General features: G+C 38.8%; 1 protein-coding gene across 6 annotated transcripts in view; it reads left to right on the top strand.

Annotated features, from left to right (window-relative positions):
* erg (ETS transcription factor ERG) overlaps positions 1-21,075 on the top strand; it is a 44,817-nt gene continuing 23,742 nt past the window's right edge. Inside the window, exons 1-3 of one of the 6 annotated variants that reach the window (XM_058789249.1) lie at positions 40-130; positions 10,441-10,509; positions 10,885-10,963. In XM_058789249.1, the coding sequence (XP_058645232.1) occupies positions 10,922-10,963 (42 nt within the window). In that variant the 5' untranslated portion in view covers positions 40-130; positions 10,441-10,509; positions 10,885-10,921. Of the gene's footprint in view, positions 131-10,440; positions 10,510-10,884; positions 10,964-11,347; positions 11,711-16,292; positions 16,778-21,075 lie in introns of those variants that run through there. The other 5 variants (XM_058789251.1, XM_058789248.1, XM_058789253.1 and 2 more) reach the window with 5 other exon arrangements.

The raw sequence follows: 21,075 nt of genomic DNA, 5'->3' as shown, positions 1-21,075 counted from the left end.
GCGACGCCATGTTGTCTGTGTAGGCAGCGCGCGAGAGTTTGACACGCAGCCTCCGTCTGTTTCTCCGCTGATGCGCTTCACTTCAGCACCGACGACATGCACCGGAGAGATTCACGTCCACATTCACATGGTGAGTTTGTCACGGGTTTTCTGCTGCTCTGGTGAAGTTTGCTGCTGCTTTATGATTGTTCTGCTCGTGTCAACACACTTCGGCACGAGAAACCTCAGCGTTCCTTTAGTTTTCACTCGCTGTCCTCTTACAGACGAGTGCTGTAGTGTTAGTGCATGGGGTTATATTAGTCTGTGCGAGAGTAGAAAGAGAAAGCATGTCGCTGTATTGATGAAATCATGAAACAGTGTAAATAAGTGACTATAATCTAGCGTTAAATCTCAGAACGGCGACTGTCTGCGCTCGTGAGCTTCAATAGTGAAGAAATGAAGAATTTGGCATAACTACATTGAGTCAAACTGCCCTAGAGGTCAAGGGTCAAGTGATGCTCTGAACGCACAGACACCTCTGTGTTAGTATACAGTCAAACCAAAATGTATTCAGACACCTTCAACATTTCTCACATGGTTTATTCACTATAGTTTTCAAAGTGGTAATAAAATATGAGAAGAACTCATATTTTTATCTTGACAATGTCAGATAACTTTGATAGAAAGGTATTGGGTTGAATAGCTGTCAGCTGTTTAATTTAAGCACACAATTAGATAATACCAATTTAGCTCAATCAGTTACCAAGCAATGCTTCATTTTGTTCAGTCTGTGGTGGAAAAAGGTCGCATTATCAATTAAAAAAAAAAAAAAAACACGGTCAGGTCAAAGTGTGAATAATTTTTTGTCCCAAATTTTTACTGCTAGTCCACTGTATGAAGAATTTATTTTCCTTATTTTGCTATCCTCACTTACTTAAATGAACTATAGTGTCATGGACCCACTAGTTAAAAAATGATATCTGCTGTCTGATTAATTTTTGGTTTGACTGTATATGTCCTGATATCAGAAGGATGAGCTAAAATGCTGTTTGTGCAGTAAAGTCTGCATGCATCAGTATGAATCGCTCTCTGTGAGTCCAGTGATAGAAAAAGCAGAAGCTGAAATCCATCTGTCCTCCGGGAGAACTGCAGGCTCGTTCTGTGTGTTTTACAGATAATCGTGACTTTGTCGTGTAACTCAGTCAGTGTTGGACCATTTCAGACGGACAGATCTTTTACAGTGTTTATGCATGTAAAATACAGTAAAATTTGTGAAATATTATTACGATGTAAACCAGCTGTTCTCTATGTGAATATCTGTTAATTTATTCCTGTGATCAAAGCTGAATTGATTCAGTGTTACATGATCCTTCAGAAATCATTCTAATATGCTGATTTGCTGCTCAAGAAACATGTTGAAAACAGTTGTGCTGCCCAATATTTTTTATGGAAACTGTGATGCATTTAATTTTTTTAGGATTCACAGATGAATAGAAGTTCAAAAGAACAGAGTTCATTTAAAACAGAAATCTTTGTCATGTTATAAATGTCTTAACTGACACTTTTCAGCAATTTAACGTGTATTAATTTCTTTAAAAAAAATCACAATGAAAACATTTGAACCGTAGCATGCAGTGCAAATTATTTACTGTAATTTTCTGTTGGTTTACTGTAATTCTCAGCTGATATGAATGCAATATGTTCATTAATGCAATGAAATTGCATCTTAATATTTATCATTTAATGCATCTACACTGAGAAAGATATTATAGAAACAGTTTTACACTCAGAAATTGTTAGTGTAAATTTCACAAAGGACTACAAAGAAATAGCAAGTAACCCATTAAATTAAACGTGCAATTTTGGAGTGGAAAAACTGTGCATTTACAACTTTGAAAATCCCTTTTTTTTTACAGTATAGCATTATTTGGAATATAATATCAGTATCAGTAGTACAGGAGCAGTTTAGTGAGCTAAAAGTGTAAATATGCATTCAGAATTATGGCCAGCATCATGTAATATTAAACATTTTCCTTGATGATCAGTAATATTAGAGCGTGTGGTTTCTCAAACGAGCTGCAGTGAATCACGTGAGAGTCTGGTAGTGATGTGCTGCTGATGTGGCTGTTTCTGTGTCATTTCTGAGCGCTTGAGCAGCATCTGCTGGACTCTGCGTTTGGCCTCTGTAAATCAGCCTAATCTAAAACAGGGAGGATGCTGAAATAAAATATTTCATCTATTTCCTCTCCATATTTTCTCCTTGTGATATGAATAACTCTGCACAGATTGATATGCTGCTGCCGGCTTCACGCCGCTTGCAAATGAATCACCGAAAGTGCTTTTGTTTGCGATTATCTCTTGAAGAGCCGTGACTCTGTGAGTTTAGATCGAGGCTCGTATCTGACAGATCTGAAAGCCATAAGGAATCTGAATTTGTTCCTGCTGTTTTAGTAACAAAAGCTTGCTCAGACTCCAGTGTGTACGTCTGTTACGTGCAAAATATAATCAGTACATCTCAAGTCAAGTCACATTTATTTCTGTATATATAGCTTCACAGAAAATAACAAAATTGATTATGCAAATTTGATTCATCTGATAGTGTCAGTGCAGTAAAATCAATAATATCACTGATATTAATTGTAAAGCTGGTTGCATATTTTTCCTCATTTTTGTGTTTTTATCTCAATGTATTGGTATTGCAAAACCACCTTTTCTTTTTTAACCACAGTGTTTGTCTTTGTGTTAATTTGTCTTTGTTGATTTTACACTGGTGTAGGAATTACTTTCCGACTATTTTCACTCGGAATTTAGAATTATAGTGAATAAAAACAAATATTAATTACAAAAAACAAACATCATGCATCACATTGAATTAAATGTGAAATTTTGAAGTAGAAAAACCGAAATAGTATTTTCTTGTAAAATGTTCTCCAATAATCATTGTTTTGTGTATAAATCTGAAAAATCATTTTTTACCATGTGTGGCCATTTATAGAAATCAGCTCAAAGTGAACTGATCTGTAGTGCCCATTTCATATAGAAATATATCAACATAGATTTTGCATGTTCTTACTTCTTAGACTTGGATCGCTTGAGGTTCCTCTTTTAGGGTCATTTTATAACAGCAAGTGTTTAAATCTTTTCAGGGAGCATAGTGTGCAATGCATGCAGGACATTTCAGATTTGAGACTTTTTATTTATGTGGTGCGAGGAAGTGCAATTTTTGTTTTAACTCAGTAAATCTCAACATACTTCCAGTGACAGTCTAATAACTCTCCAGCATCACTCAGAAGTGCTCAGAAAACACACGAGAACAGAAGATGTGTGTGTTTATCAGCCAGAGCCAAAAATGACAAATATCATCTGATTAATCATCTTACTGCATTAAATAATAACACTGTCCTTCAGCTAGTCTGTTTGAACGTCATTATTAGTTTAAAGATGTTTATCAAACATCAGCTCTATTGATTACTGACACGCTGCTGATATAACGAAGGAGTCTGACGCTTTAAATGATCTTTCTGTCATCATTTCTTCACCTTCATGTCATTCCAGACCTGAAGAGATGGCTTTCTTTCTTCAGTGGAACACAAAAGATATATAGTAAATAAATTGTCCATATAATGAAAGTCAGTTGAGTCCAGTGTTGATGGCTTTTATTCATTGATCTGTCTTGATGTTTGCTTTATTGTCAGTTGTTTGTTTCCATCTGTAATGTTGTGTGTGTTTGTCTTTGTTCAGTTTTCTTCAAAATATCTTGTTTTGTGTTAAAACAGAAAAGTTTGGAGTGACGTGGTGATGAATTTTTGGATGTTTTGTTTTTGGTTGTAGTGTTGTCGTTTCTGTGTTTAGTCGAACACACCCTGACACATCAGAACGTGCACAGCTACCGTAAGAGCACAGGAATGAAGCGGTGAACCGCGCGCTGGCCCACAGACGGCACACACTCGCTGCTAACTCAAACCGTGTGTGTGCATTAATGCGTGTGTTCACGTGAGCCGCGAGTCCAGCCATGTTGTTTTTGTGTTACGGCCTGCAGTCAGCGCTCTGGAGACTGCAAATTAAACCACTGTAAATCTGCTGTTACAGACCATAAAAACTCATTTTAGATTTCCCTGTGTGAGTGTGTGTGTGTGTGAGAGAGTTTGTGCTTGTAAGTGTGTGAGTTTGTTTTCTTGAGTGTGTGTGAGTTTGTTTGTGTGTGTGTGAGTGTGTAAGAGTGCACTGAGTGTGCAAGTGCATTTGTGTCGGTGTGAGTGAGCATGTGTGAGCGCACGTGTGTGTGAGTGCACGTGTGTGTGTGTGTGAGAGAGTGGGAGTGTGAGTGAGCATGTGTGAGCGCACGTGTGTGTGTGTGTGTGTGTGTGGGTGTGCGTGTTTTTGTGACATATGAGGACACAAAATGTGTATAATGACATGGGTATGACAGGTATTACAAGGAGAAGGTGACTTATGAGGACATTGCCCCATGTCCCCATATTTCAAAAGGCTTACAGTATAAATCATACAGAATGTGTTTTTTTTTGAGAAAGTAAAAATGCAGAAAAATGCAGTGTGTAAGAGTGCACTGAGTGTGCAAGTGTGTTTTTGTGAGTGTATGTGAGTGTGTGCAAGTGTGTGAGTGCACGTGTGTGTGAGTGTGTGTGTGTAAGGGTGCACTGAGTGTACGAGTGCGTTTGTGTGAGTGTGCACAAGTGTGTGAGAGTGTGTGTGTGTGTGTGTGCGTGCTAGTGCGTGAGTGAGTGTGTGAGTGTGAGTGAGCATGTGTGAGCTCGTGTGTGTGTGTGTAAGAGTGCACTGAGTGTGCAAGTGTGTTTTTGTGAGTGTATGTGAGTGTGCGCAAGTGTGAAGAGAGTGTGTGTGTGTGTGTGTGCGTGCTAGTGCGTGAGTGTGTGTGTGTGAGTGTGAGTGAGCATGTGTGAGCTCGTGTGTGAGTGTGTAAGAGTGCACTGAGTGTGCAAGTGTGTTTTTGTGAGAGTATGTGAGTGTGTGCAAGTGTGTGAGTGTGTGTGTGTGTGTGTGTGTGTGTGTAAGGGTGCACTGAGTGTACGAGTGCGTTTGTGTGAGTGTGCACAAGTGTGTGAGAGTGTGTGTGTGTGTGTGTGTGCGTGCTAGTGCGTGAGTGAGTGTGTGAGTGTGAGTGAGCATGTGTGAGCTCGTGTGTGTGTGTGTAAGAGTGCACTGAGTGTGCAAGTGTGTTTTTGTGAGTGTATGTGTGTGAGTGCACGTGTGTGTGTGTGTGTGAGTGTGTAAGAGTGCACTGAGTGTGCAAGTGTGTTTTTGTGAGTGTATGTGTGTGAGTGCACGTGTGTGTGTGTGAGTGTGTAAGAGTGCACTGAGTGTGCAAGTGTGTTTTTGTGACATATGAGGATACAAATTTGTATAATGACATGGGTATGATATAATATTACAAGGAGAAGGTGACTTATGAGGACATTTCCCCATGTCTCCACATATTAAAAGGCTTATAAATCATACAGAATGAGTTTTTTTGAGAAAGTAAAAATGCAGAAAGTTTCCTGTAAGGGGTAGGTTTAGGTGTGGGGTTGGTGTAGGGCAGGGGAGGGGTTCCCAAACACGTTCCTGGAGCCTCCCGAACACTGCACATTTTGCATGTCTCCTTTGTCTGACACATCCAATTTCAGGTCTTGGAGTTTCTAGTAATGAGCTGATGAGTTTAATCAGGTGTGATTGATAAAGGAGACATGCAAAATGTGCAGTGTTCGGGAGGCTCCAGGAACGTGTTTGGGAACCCCTGGTGTAGGACGATAGAAAATATGGTTTGTACATTATAAAAACCATTACGCCTATGGAATGTCCTCACAAATCACAAAAACAAACGTGTGCGAGTGTGTGTTTGTGTGTTTGTGTGAGAGTGTGAGTGTGTGCAATTGAGTGTGGGTTATGGTTAAGTGTGAGTGTACAAGAGTGTGTGTTTGTGAGAGTCTGTGAGCGTAAGCGAGTGTACGTGAGTGTGTAAGAGTGCACTGAGTGCGAGTGCATTTGTGTGAGTGTGCGCATGTGTGTGAGTGTGTGAGTGCACATGAGCATGTATGTGTGAGTGTGTGTGCGTGTGCAAATGTGTGTCTACGAGTGTGTGTGTGACAATAGATACAGTCTCTCCCAGTCGGTGCTTGTAATGATTTCTGCGTCTTTCTCGGACAGTTTTAAATGCTTCCACACTGCCGACATGTTTTCTGCATTATAAAGAGTGCACGCCTCTCACTCTACGCTGAGTGCTATTTGATCACGTCATGTCATTAGCTATGTTTCCATCACCTTGTTTTTCTGCGCATTTTTAAGTATTGCATTCTTAATTTCAAATAAAAATGCCTTAATTCGCAAAAAAGCTTTTACGCTTGCATGAGGTGGTTTTTGACTTGTGTGAAAAAGGGTTAATGCGAATGCAATGTGGGGTTTGGGTTTTGTTTTTGGGTTCATGTTTTCATGTCTTTTATTTTTAAGTTTGTTCACGGTTCCTGTTTGTTTCATGCTTCCCTGGCCCTCATGTCTTCATGCTATTGGTTCCCTAGTTCTTTGTGTCACGTTCCGATTGGTTCTCTTGTTCATTGTGCCATGTTCTGATTGGTTGGTTCTTGTCATGTGTCCAGTCTTGTTTGCTATAAGTAGCCATGCCATCACATTTTTCAGTTCAGGCAGAAGGCGACATCCTATTTGTTTTTTCGTTATTTTACAAAAGCACAATGTTTTGTTTTCATTGTGAGTGTACATAAATAAAAGTAGACCTTTTTACAGTGATGCATTATTCTGCTGGTATAAGGAAACAGTTGAAGTGATCGTGCCGACTCACACAAACACAAAACATATCAGTTCCAGCATTGCTAACTTGACAGCGCAGTTGGTACTTTATTAAAATAAACATTGATCCAAACATCAGAGCGCCTCTGTGTCACCGTTGGAACGCCACTGAAGTACAAAGCCTATAATTTACTAAATAAATAATAGTTTAGCATTCAGATACATTGCAAATATGGAAATATCAGCACATGGTCACTGTCTAGTGGGCTTTGTTTTCAAGTGCGCAACTCACGGCATTCGCATTGCTGCGGGCGCCCCCTTCTGAATTGCCTGTATTCGTTGTAAGGCCTCATGCACCGAACCGAGATGTCCATACTGTGACGGTTCGGTACAAATACATGTATCGTTACACCCCTAGCACGCTTATATTACACTCCATGCATTTCTTATATTAGGCTAATAATGTTAATCAAACAACAAAAGAAAAACACGAGAAGCACTCATTAAGTAACTTCTGTAACTTTAATAGGTAATTGTGTATAATTAGTTCATATAATACAGTTTTCTTAAGCACAGTAAAATACTGTTTATTTAGGTAATTTGTATCATTGTATCTAATGATCTCTCTGAGGGCTAAGCCCCCGTAAAGATGAAATCCTAGAACCGCCCCTGAGCAGCAGGAGAGGAAGCTCTCTCAAGCCGTATCTACAAAACCAGATCTGTCCATATGAAAATAAAACACTGAGAAGACCCTAGCAACCACATAACAACACCCTAGCAACCACTTCAGAATCGTGTCAGTGAGCTCAGCAGGAATGGCTGTGGTTCTCTCGCTGTGTGTACCAGGTTAACGGCGTGTGTTAATCAGCGGTGCTTGTGTTGGATCCGTGTAACTGGGTCAGACAGTAAACAGCAGCGCTGTGAGTCAGAACTCGGCACGTTTGGACGCACAAGTGTTTTTCCTGGATTCGCTTGCGCTGCAGCTCCATCACAGATTTGTTGTGATCTTTGGTGACAGAACCTCATTGAGGTTTACTGACGGCGAGACCCACCGCAGCCGGTTCTGGGTGAGCGGGATTATGGGAAACTCTTGGATACGTCAGGTGGATTTCACTTGCAGATGAGCTCTTATTTTCCTCTAGCATAGAAACCAGCGCTGCTTGTTCATCTAGACGTGCATCTCATCAGAATGTGAATATTGTTTGCATAATAATACACTACAAAAAAATTATTCTCATACTCAGTATTTTTGTCTTGGTTTCTAGTATAAATATAAAAAAATTCTTGAATCAAGATGAATTTACTGTACAAGTACAAAGTACAAAAATTTTGTTAGTTTTTGCTTAAAACAAGCAAACCCATTGCCAAATGGGTAAGAAAAATCATCTTGTTTAGCCTTTGAATTAAGATTATTTTTCTTACCCCATTGGCAGATATTTTTGCTTGTTTTAAGCAAAAACGAACAAAATTTTATATATATATATATATTTTTTTTAGAAAACAAAACACAAGACTTAACATCTTAAATCAGTTTACTTATCAAGTAAATGCATCTTGATTCAAGAATCTATACTAGAAAATAAGACAAATACTAAGTAAGAAAATTTTTTTTTGCAGTGCATGAGGTTATTAATTTTTTCAGCAGACTCTCCAACTGAACTCTGTGTGTGTGTTTGTAAATCTCACTGCTTCTGACAGCAGGATTGAATCTTTATAGATAATTTAATGCTTTATTTAATGTTTATTCAGAGTTCTGTGCAGTTGAGTGCATTATAGTTAATAAAAAAATTATTTGTATCGACATTTCTTATTTTAATTTGGTTTAACGTGATGGAATATAATAACTAAAACTAAAGTAAAATTCAATAAAAATGAGAAAACAAAATTACTAAAACTATAAATACATTTAAAATAGAAGCAGAACATCTAACAATAAATTATAATAAGATTCAAAATATGAATAAATACTATAATGGTATCTATTCGAGAAAGTGACTGTCTGACTGCTTTTAAATCATGCCTTAAAACTTACCTGTTTAGATTAGCTTTTTCTGATCAATTATAAATGATTTATTGTTAATAGTTGTTATTTGCTGTATTGCTGTCAAGATTTTATGATTATCACTCTACTGTACAGTGTCCTTGAGTGCCCTGAAAGGCGCCTTTAAATAAAATGTATTATTATTATTATTATTATTATTATCTCAGTGATACTGAAATAACACTGTGAGTAATGTGACATATGCTGAGATTTTGCAGGCAAGCAAGTGTAATGATGCATGAACTCTCTTTCAAACCCAGCATCTTTCTGTTGGCAAATGCTGTGAATTTGAACGACCAGCTTTCACTGTTGCAAATCTGTGTGTGGAAATCAGACCAGATTTCACCAGATTGCACTGACACATCGGGAAATGTGATCAGACCTTAAATCAGACACTCAGTTGTTCACTTATTTGACATCATGTGTAATTCTGCGAGTGACGTCCAGTTTTCGTTTCTGGAATTAATGCAGTTCTTTCACTTTTTGAATGCAGTTTTGTGTAAATGTGGCGTCCAGGTGAGTGCATTGCATTGTGGGATACAGTACAGTGTGCTCTCATATACATCTCACATTCGGTGCTGATGTGGTGTTCATACAGTCCAGAAAATGTACTGCGTGCTGCAGAAGTAGTGTAGTGTGTGTTCGTATGTTATTCCAGCTCTCGTCCAATCAGAAGAGAGGAGCAGCTGACCGCAGACACCAGCCGCGTTTGTGTGAGAATAAACAGACTGACGGCCAAACGCCACACACACACACGAACACACACGCACAATAGAGTGCACACACGAACACATATGTGGCTAATTTGCTGGAAATATGCTAAGTGGTGTAATTCTTTAAGGGCTATTAGAGACGTCTGATAAGACCTCACACACACACACAAGTACACACACTCACTCACTCTCTCTCTCACACACACACACACACACACACACAAGTACACACTCACTCATTCACTCTCTCACACACACACACACACACACACACACACACGTTTGTTTTTGTGAATTGTGGGGACTCTCCATAGGCGTGACGGTTTTTATACTGTACAAACTGTATTTTCTATCACCCTACACCTAAACCTACCCCTTACAGGAAACTTTCTGCATTTTTACTTTCTAAAAAAAAACACATTCTGTATGATTTATAAGCCTTTTGAAATATGGGGAGATGTCCTCATAAGTCACCTTCTCCTTGTAATACCTGTCATACCCATTTCATTATACACATTTGTGTCCTCATATGTCACAAAAACACACACACGCGCGTGCATGCACGCTGAACACACATGTTTGTTTCTGTGAATTGTGGGGACGTTCCATAGACTTCTATTGTTTTCTTAATAACCAAACTATATTTTCTATCCCCCGAAACCTACCCCTTACAGAAAACTCAATGTAGCATAAACACACTGAGTACACACAGTATTGGTTCAGTGTGTTTGTGTGTGTGTGTGTGTGTGCGGCTGGAGTCATTCCCGTCATGAGGTCACAGTGATGTCATCGTCTCAGCTGGACTTGTCATTATAGGCTGGTCTTTCTCAGTTTCTGTGCTGGGCTGAAGTCTTGGGACGGTGACTGATGACAGACGAGATCAGATCCATCATGTACTTTAATGCTGTCTGTGCTGTAATTACAGCTGCTGCTGCACATGTATTTCAGGAGGCTGCTGGACGCACTAGATGTTAGTTTATAAGTGAACTGCACAGTGATCATCAATAATGTCATCAGGTAATGATTTGGAGCATGAACAGAAACTACTTAAGATTTTAAATTAATAATAACGTTCACAGTTCACAATGTTGGTTAATGGTTACGGGACATGCAGGTAAACCAGTAAATAAATTTATTAATAAAAATAAAAAATAGAATATATTTTTAATATATATTTAAATAAAATATATTTTTAGTACATATTTTATTTTGATTGTTTTATTTTTTATTTTTTATTTATTAGATTTTAGCAACTTACAAACCTGTTTGAGAAACCCTGAAGAATGAATATAACTGTGCTATACTGAACACACACATTTGAAAAGAACATCCATCAGTGTTGATGCTGAAAGTGTTTATCCATCTGTGTGTGTGTGTGTGTGTGTGTTTTAGGCTGCAGTGGTCATATGTCTGATGTCTGTCGGAGGAAATGATCCAGACTGGAGCAGAACCAGAACCAGTCAAACACAAGGTACAGACAATTACACACACACACTTTCTTTTATCTAACTTAGTAACTAAGCTTTAAAACACTTGTGTGATTAAAATGTCAGGTTTCTGACATACATTGAAAATACAGTCAGTTCTGTCTTACTGTCTTAAAGGGTCATAAACAGATGGGAAAAACCTCTACAATGTCAAAATAAAAGTGCAACCTGTAGAGAGCTGTTGCTGTCTGATATATTCACTGATGATCAAACAGTATTAATGTTAATGTTACTATGGCAAACTTTAATTACATTTTTTATAATTAAATTTTAAAGTAATTATGTCACACTTCCTGTCATTCATGACTCCAGTGGCCTCATGGGACAGTAAAGTATTCATCAGCAGAGCTAGTGGGCCATCCGGTTTCTTTTATACAGTCCTGTTGATCACACACACACACACACACACACACACACACACACACACACACACACTGTACAGTAGTGAAGACGTTCAGACGCAGCTCTGTCTGTGTGTGTTGTGATGGAGGAGCTCTGCTCATGTTCAGCATGTGCAGAAAACCTGCACATCTCCAGACATTTGTTATCCAGCAGCCTCAGCGGGATGAGCGCCAAACAGTGACACTGACACACACACACACACACACACACACACACACACACGGGTGCTCAGGGCTCGCGGTGATCTGAACGCTCAGATGAGTTCTGTGCCGCAGCGGGACAGGAGTTTCTCTGGAAGCATCCGTCTGTGAACACGACATGATCTTCACGTGAGTCTGTTTGTGAGTGAGAGTGTACTTTGCTCTGAACTCTCTTGTGTTGTTGTTGTTTTACTCTGAAATCTGAAAAGTGTAATTTTATGGGTGTGGGATGTGCATATATGAATTGTATATAATACAAGAAATCTAAGATCTTATGAATGTTTTTTTGTGTCTTGCTGTGGCTCTAAAGTGAGTTTGACTGTGAAGCACCTGTTGTGGTTCATGCTTGTAGTAATGATGATGATGATGTGTGTGTGTGTGTGTGTGTGTGAAGCATCATACTGAAGCTCTGCTGGAGTCTCATATTTAACCCATTCTGTCCGTCTGTTTGTCTTTCCGTATGTCTGTCTCAATTCAATTCATATTGCTTTATTGGCATGACATACTTAGGTACATATTGCCAAAGCATTGTACATAGCAGAATAAAAAAAATATATATATATATAATTTACATCCATAAATAAATAAACAAAACAAAATACATGTAAAATACACACATATATATATATATATATATATATATATATATATATATATATATATATATATATATATATATATAGATATAGATAAACATTAATGGTACTAATAATGCAGATGTGTTCACTCTTTACTTTTGTGGCTTTTATAAATATGATGTGCTACCAAAGAGGAAGTAGGTCCTTCACCAAGTAATATTCTTAATTTGTCATGTTCATGGAGTGACTGGAACTCAGGGATAATCTGCTGTATTTTACTGTACAGTGCGTCTCTTAAGGACGTGTATTTGTCACAGTGGAGGAGAAAGTGTTCCTCCGTCTTAACTGATCCTGATCTACATTCGTTAAAGATTCGCTCTTCTTTAGGTAACCACGTCTTTTTATGTCATCCTCTTTCTATGGCCAGCTGGTGGTCACTCAGTCTGTTCTTCGTCAATAAATATCTATGAGTTATATTCCTGACCGAGACCAGATAGTCAGCCAGACTGTACTCTCTGTTGAGTTTCAGATAACATTGGAGACGACTTTGGTCTTTGGTTTCTTTCCAATGCTGTATGTATGTCTCCTTCTCTTCGTTCATAATTTCTTTGATTCTTCCAGGTTTATCAGGGTTGGTGATATTGAGTGCTTTGTTAGTCAGATCTGACAATATTACACAAAGATGACTTTATGCTTTAAAATGAAGAGAATCTTCAGAACTAGAAGTGTTTAATGTAGGTTTTTGAGCAGTGGGGTTACCCGAGCCTGCTTGAACGCAATGGGAAGTTACCTGTGAGTAGGGATGTGTTGATGATGTGTGTGAGTGCAGGTAAGAGTGTGGGTGAGATTGCTTGGAGAAGGTGTGAGGGGATTGGGTCAAGAGGACATGTTGTAGGATGGTTGGAGAGGAGAAGCTTGGATACTTCAGCTTCAGTGAGTGGACAGAAAGAAAAGATGGGAGTTTTAGCAGTGGATGTGGTAGGGTGAGGGTCCTGTGTGCGTGGAGGTGAAAACTGACCACTGATTGATCTAGTTTTGTCTGTAAAGAAAGTGGCAAAGTCATCAGCTGTAATAGAGGTGGAGGGAGGAGGTGGAGGGGGACAGAGGAGGGAATTAAATGTTCTGAAGAGATTACGCATGTCTGGAGCGCTGTCGATCTTGTTGCGGAAATGTGAGGATTTGGCAGTGTGGACTTTAGCAGAGAAGGATGTGAGCATAGACTGGTACCTACTGAGGTCCGACAGATCGTTTGATTTGCGCCATTTTCTCTCTGCCGCTCTGAGTGTAGTCCGATGTTCACGAAGAACCTCGGATAACCAGGGGTTGGAAGGAGCAGCCCGTGCGGGCCTAGAGGAGAGAGGACAAATGTCGTCTAGACAAGAGGTTAAGGTAGAGCATAAAGTCTCAGTAGCTGCGTTTACATCCAGAGATGAGAAATGGGTGGGTGAAGGAAGAGGAGGATACCACAGAGGAAAGATGGGAAGGAGAAAGGGAGCGCAGGTTTCGTCTAAAAGTAACTGGTAGGGGTTGGTGGCACAGGAGAAGCAAAGTGTAATGTAAATGTAATGAAGAAATGGTCCAGTATGTAGCGGTTGTACCAGAATGTTATCTGCAGTACAATTGCGTGTGTAAATTAAGTCAAGTTGGTTGCCTGATTTGTGCGTGCTAGTAGTGGTAAGGCGTTTGAGATCAAACGAAGCTAGGAGTGCATGGAAGTCTGTAGCATAAGGCTTGTCTAGGTGAATGTTGAAATCACCAAAGACTAGGAGTGGAGTGCCATCCTCCACGAAGAGGACAGCAGCCCGTCCAGCTCCTCTAGGAAGGTGGCTAGAATTTGGCTAGGGGACGGTAAATGACCACGATCTGGAGTTTTATCGGAGCTGATACAGTAATGGCATGAGATTCAAATGAGTTGTAATTGCATAGGGAAGAGCGGGTTGAGTATTTCCAATTGTTAGAAATGAGCAGACCAGTGCCTCCACCCGGCCAACTTGCCGGGGTGTGAGAGAAAGAGATTAGTAGAGAGCAGCTGGGGTTGCTGAGTCTTCTGGACGAATCCAGGTCTCAGTCAAGCCCAAGATGCTGAGCGTGGATTTTAAAGAAAAGCAGAAATGAAGTCAGCTTTGTTGACAGCTGACTGACAATTCAGAGACCCACAGAGAAGGAAAGAGGTGTAGTGAAGGAGGTAGAGATAAGGCGCAGGTTAGCAGGATTACGTTGCCGTCTGCGTGGGACGTTAGAGCGTGGTTGAGAGAGAACCGGAATAGTTTGGAAACACATGATAGAGGTGGCAGGAAAGAGGATGGAAACGGAGAGTGTGTAAGGAAGGGGAAAAAGAAAAGATACTTAAGTGTGTCGCTCGGAGTCGTTGCTCGGTTAAAGTCGCGCAGGAAAAGTCGATGGTCTTTACCCTCGTCTGTCTTCACACGAGGAGGCTGAACGCTTCGCTGATGCTTCCGCGTCAGCGCTCGGACCTCTGATAAATACAGCCTAACACACTACCGTGAAAACAGCTGTGGCGGCTTCTGATTGGCCCAGCCAATAGCCTTGTGCAAATAACTCAAGACGAAACTAACACTTCGCTAGCAAGGAGCACTGAAAATGATCCAGGTTCCTTCTTAGCCGAGGTGCAAATTATTATAATTAACAGAAAGTGCAATCAAACAACGAAACCTCAACGAAAATGCAGAATAGAAATAGAAGGGAAACGAAAGTATTCCTTCCCAACAGCAGGTAAATAATTTAAACAACAGATCTATGACTAAGTATCGCAACACTTACGAGCTGCTGTCCGTCTCTTCTGGTGAATATTCGGCTGTCCGTCTGTCCGTCTTTCTGTCTGTCTGTCTGTCCATCTCTCCGTCTGTCTGTCTGTCTGTCTGTCCATCTCTCTGTCTGTCTGTCTGTCTCTTCATCTGTCTGTCTCTTCATCTGTCCGTCTGTCCGTCTTTCTGTCTGTCTGTCTGTCTGTCCATCTCTCCGTCTGTCTGTCTGTCTGTCTGTCCGTCTCTCCATTTGTCTGTCTCTCCGTCTGTCTGTCTGTCTGTCCATCTCTCCGTCTGTCTGTCTGTCTGTCCGTCTCTCCGTCTCTCCATTTGTCTGTCTCTCCGTCTGTCTGTCTGTCTGTCTGTCCATCTCTCCATCTATCCGTCTGTCTGTCTGTCTCTTCATCTGTCTGTCTGTCTGTCTGTCCGTCCGTCTCTCCATTTGTCCGTCTGTCTGTCTCTCTGTCTGTCTGTCTGTGGAGAGACAGCGCTCTGTTTTCCATGAGAATGCAGGAATGCTGCTGTCCTGCAGGCAGATGCTGCTCACTTTGCTTGTGATTTCCTGTAGTGTGACAGAGCTGTGTGTGTGTGTGTGTGTGTGTGTGTGCGTGCGAGTGTGTGTGTTTGTCTTTGTGTGTGTGTGTGTATGTGTGTATTTGTACCTACTTAACCATATATAATTGAGCTAAACATAACAGAACCTCCCCTTTTTATAAACCTGTGTAAAAATGTGACTTGTAATGTATGTGTGTATATACTACCAGTTTGAAATAATTGACGTTGTTTACTGTTTTTGAAAGAAGTTTCTCCTGCTCACCAAGGCTTCATTTATTTGTTTAAAAATACAGTAAAAGCAGTAATATTGTGAAATATTATTATTGCTGATTTGCTACTCAAGAAACATTTCTGATTATTATCAATGTTGAAAACAGTTGTGCTGCCCAATAGTTTTTGTGGAAACTGTGATACACTACCAGTCAAAATTTATTTATTTAATTTTATATTTTATTAAAGTTCTATTTTGACACCTATAGTATTTTTTTTTTTTTTTTTTTTTACATCAATAATATTTGAGGGAGGGGGCACAACAATACAGTTCTGCTTAGGGAACCCATTAGGCCAGCAGCGGCCCTGCTTGAGTGAGTGTGTGTGTGTGTGTTAGTGCATGTGCGCGTGTGTGTGTGTTTATCAGGGCGTCTCTCCTGTGTTCACTGATTTCATCACACTATAAAGTGTCTCACTGTAACTTCCTCATAGTAACTGACGTTACCCAAGAGCATCTGAGGAACACAAACTGAACACACACACACACACACACACTTGTTCTGTGCTGTTAGAGGCTTTAGTTAGTTCTACTAGTTTAAAAAGCGGTGTGTGTTCAGTATTGTGTGTGTGTGTCAGTCACTATGATCAGGTTGTGTTGTAATCGAGTGTGTTTGACCCTCATGCTTGCAGTGCATTATGGGTGTGTGATAAATGAGCCCACCCGAGGAGAGTGTGTTAGGTCAAAGGTCAGATCTTCATCCGTCTGTCTGTAACACACATCTGTATCCTGTGTGTCTGTCTCACAGCACCTGTCTGTCTCTCAGTCTCACACAGTCCAGAAAAACATCATTGTTTCAGTTCAGCTTATCTCTGCTCTCCCAAATATCCTGTTTCTTCGAGCTGCGCGTCCAGAACCAATAGAAAGCTCTTCCTGTTGCGGGCTGACTTCACTTCCAGCTTTAGCACAATCTCATCCGCTCCGAACCGCACTCGGCAGAACCTCTTAACCACACACACACACACACACAAACACGCAGGAGTGGCGTGAGGACGGCCCGTCCTGCTCCAGCATGGCCAGCACCATCAAGGTAAGAGCGGCTCCTCACACACTCGTTAGTGGAGATCCAAATGAGCGCTGAGAGCTCCTTCACCTGTTTCTGCTCATCTTCTGAGAGTTTGTGTGGAATTTCTCTGTTTGTGGAGATTCTTCGGTCACATCTGTGGCTGGTTGCATGAACTGCTTTGACTAGTCGTAAAACTTAGTCAACCAGTCATAACTTTTACAGGGTTTCTGTGGGTCTTACAAATTCACTCTTCTCACAGATTAAGGCCTTAAATGGTCTTATATCAAGTCTTAAAGTCGTGGCATTAAATGTTGCATGAACCGCAAAAAAAATGAATCTCTTCCTCAGTATTTCTGTCTTGTTTTCCAGTGCAAATATCGAAACATTCTTAAATCAAGACACATTTACCCGAGATGTATATAAACAGTCTTGTTTTCTGAGAAACTGAACAAAATCAAGTGATTTTATGATTAAAACAATAACAATATCTGTCAGTGGGGAATGAAAAACTTTGAATCAAGTTGATTTTTCTGAGCCTTTTGGCAGAAATTTGTTCTTGTTTTAATCATAAACTCAGATAAATATCTCAGAGAACAAGACTTAATATCTTCATTTTGCATCTCCAGTAAATACATCTTGTATTGTGTTCCCTTCAATTTATTCTTTACATTTTCTTTACTTGGTCTTGAAAAGTTTACCTTCATCAACCCTGTAGAAACCCTGTTTTATTCAGTTGCATGAAAACTTTAGGTTGGTCAGATTTGAGAACGAAAAGTTAGACTGGTTAACTGCTAGTTAGTTGGACTAGCTTTTATGACTGAGTGTTGAAATGTCATTTGTTTTTGTTTTTTTACATTTCACTGATTCTTGAGACATGGGACAAAACATGTCCAGCAATTGTAACTTCTAATAGGTTTAAAAATGAATATATTTTTAATTGTAAATGTTATTGGGGATTAATAATAGAACACAGACACAAATGTTTTTTAATGATGAAAAAGAGCTTGTTTTATCAAAGGCAACGCTTAATAATATCTCATATCAAAGCAAGGTTGTTTTTCAGTGATGTTTTATAAGGCTTCAAAGTTGTGTCCCCACTTTTTGTCACCACCGTCACACATTCATTAAAATGTATCAGACAGGCTATGGTCAGTTTTATAGTTTTAGAATGTTCTAAATCCTAATATTAATATTTCCTGTGTCACATGATATGTCAACACCATCTTCCATCTTCTATTTGAAGCATTTAGATAATTTTATTCTCCTGAAGCAGGTTCTATTAGCATCTAGCTTCAACAGAGAAAACAAAACGGCCAGTGACGGAGTTGACATTCAACGTGAAGTCATCATATTTCTGTGGTTTTCGAGTCATTTTTAATTATATTAAATATAGAATAATATTTAATTTTTCTAATAATGTATAAATAGTATACTAAGTATGAGACTTGACAGCATATATTGCTTTTGTGGATTGATAGTCATCACTTCTGGCAGAGTTAGGGTTGAGGGAACACATAACACTGGATAAAACATATCTATACATAATACAGTTCGTTTGTATTCTGATCATATGTGTTCTGGTAATTTTTGGATCATTTTTTAAAATGTTTTAATGTGAATATTAAGATCCTGGTGCAAAAAATTATTCTCTTAGTATTTTTGTCTTGTTTTCTAGTATACAGATATATATATCTAAACATTCTTGAATCAAGATCAATTTACTGTACAAGTAAAATGACTTACAATGATACGTCTTGTTTTCTGAAAAAAAAAAAAAAAAATGAAATAAAAATTTTGTAAAAATTTAAAAATTAAGTAAAAATAGCTGCCAATGGGGCAAGAAAAATAATCTTGTTTAGCCTTTGAATTAAGATTATTTTTCTTACCCCATTGTTAGATATTTTTCTTGTTTTAAGCAAGAGCTAACAAAATTTTGATTTTTTTTTCTTTTTTAGAAAACAAGACTTCTTAAATATTATTTATTGAATGTAGGTATATTAACAATATAATAGAGGAGGATCAAAATTCTTGATTAGGTATTCAAATATATTTTAATTTTGATTAGGTATTAATATATATTTTGTGCATTATATTAACCCCTTACAGCTGTGGTTGTTATCGTTTGCAATGGATTATTAAATCTAACTTCCAAAGTACATACTGTATTAACCTAATCATAGTTTTCATGTAATATGAGCCCCTAGTGTTTGTTTTGCTTGTTTCGTTTTCTTTTTGTACATTGTAAGTATTACAGACACGGTATGCACATATGTCAGTCTTTCGAGAAAAAATAATAAAAATAAAGATGACAGATGGATCATTACATGGTGGACTGTCTCTTTAAGATCCACTGGGTCAGAATCACACGCTCACGCATGTAAACACGCGTGTTTGACTGTACAGGAGATGTTTGAACATGGAGTCCATGGAGAGATGATGAGGAGATGATTCGCACAGATGTGCTGTGAATGTGAAACTCATCAGATGCTGATCTCTGCTTTTGTCTCCGTTTCGCTTCGTTTCATTCAGCTTTTATTAGAAAGTCAGGTTTCAGTATCTGAGTCAAAACATCAGACAGTTCTGTGGCCAAATGCTTCTGTCGGTTCACATACGGTGAACACTGTAACTCCTTCACACTCATCTTTCCGTTCTGTTTATAATATTATACTGATTCAGAACATTTATTAAGTCATTTCTCACAGAAGTAATGACTGAGTTGGAACAGGTTTCCTAAACACTCTTGCCGTCTGTCAGTCAAGCGGATAGTCCCGCCTCCAACCAGCGTTATTTTTATGTTTTGTTGTGTTTTTATCCATGCATGTCTATATCATTTTATATTAATTTTTATTTCAGTTTTAGTTAAGCATCAAGTTAAACTACAGTTGTTTTTTTGTTTTTTCAACAGCTTGCACACATTTTCAAAACTTCACACACAAATCCAAGAATTGCAAATGCCTCGCATCTCTAAATATCTCAAATTTTTACAAACACATCTTAAAAGCAAACATTTGTCTTGCGTTGCAAACACATTTGCTATAATGTTATATTTTTGGATGTGTATATATACACACACACAGTTATTCAAAACCCAAAGCTCTTCTTTCATGAGCTCCTGTGTCCATTTCTGTACAAGATTGAAAGTAATTGTCAGAGAGATGTTGAAAAATTCACGGTAAACACGAAAGCAAGATTGAAAGCAAACTTTTTTTACTGTAAGCTTTTGTGTTTGTGAATACAGTATTACACAGAACGACAGAAAACAAATTCATCAAGCATGTGTAGTTGTGTAGATGTGTATTTATTGACTGGTTGGTGTTCAGTGAAGCACATGTGAGGAGTTAGCGATGAAATAGTGTGCCATTGTGATTGGTTGTGTTTGAAAAACGAAATCAAGGTACTTCCTGTTAGATTTTTGTGTGTTACGTAGAGAATTGTGTGTTGTGTTTTATGAAATTGAAAACTGAGTCAAAGGCTGAGAATTTTATTGTTTTCTAGTATAAACATCTAAAAATTCTTGACTCAAGATGAATTTATTGTACAAGTAAAATGACTTAAGATATTATGTCTTGCTTAATGTAAAAAAAAAAAAAAAAAAAATATATATATATATATATCAAAAATGTGTTCGTTTTTCCTTAAAACAAGCAAAAATATCTGCCAATGGGGCAAAAAAAATAATTTTGTTTAGCATGTGAATTAAGATTACTTTTCTTACCCCATTGGCAGATATTTTTACTTGTTTTAAGCAAAAACTAACAAAATTTAGATTTTTTTTTTTTTTTTTAAGTCTATTTTACTTCACATCTTGATTCAAGAAAGTTTAGATATTTATACTAGAAAACAAGACAAAACATTTTTGCAGTGTATGTAATATTTTTTTTTATTACAATTCAAGTGAGGAACGTGTTTTTTTATGGTTTTAGTTTTAGTTAACTATGATAAACCAGCTGCAAACGCTCGTCATCGGTTGAGGGTTCAGACTCTTTGAACATCGTGAACAATCGCACACTTCGTCTCTGCAGAGGGTGGAGTGTAGGAATGGAAAGAGTGTTTGAGCAGCGCTGCATTTGCGTTGCTCTGAGGTTAATGTCGTGTCGCTCCTGCGGCGTTAACGATGGGCGTCTTCCTCCCTCCATTAGAGGCCCTCACGAATGCAGACGGATGGGCTTTTTCCTCTTTTCCATTCCCAGCCCCTGTTATCCCGTGCTGTCAGGAATGCAGGAAATGGTGGCAGAGCACTTCCTGTCTGTGGCTGCATGTGTGAATGACTCAAACGCTCATTGAGCTTCACGTAAACCCATACAAGTCTGCTTTTATTCTTT

This window comes from Onychostoma macrolepis, chromosome 10 (assembly GCF_012432095.1).
Source record: "Onychostoma macrolepis isolate SWU-2019 chromosome 10, ASM1243209v1, whole genome shotgun sequence".
In the NCBI taxonomy this organism is placed as follows: Eukaryota; Metazoa; Chordata; class Actinopteri; order Cypriniformes; family Cyprinidae; genus Onychostoma; species Onychostoma macrolepis.
The sequence above is the reverse complement of the archived record's forward strand: the minus strand, read 5'-3'. Positions and strand labels throughout refer to the sequence as shown.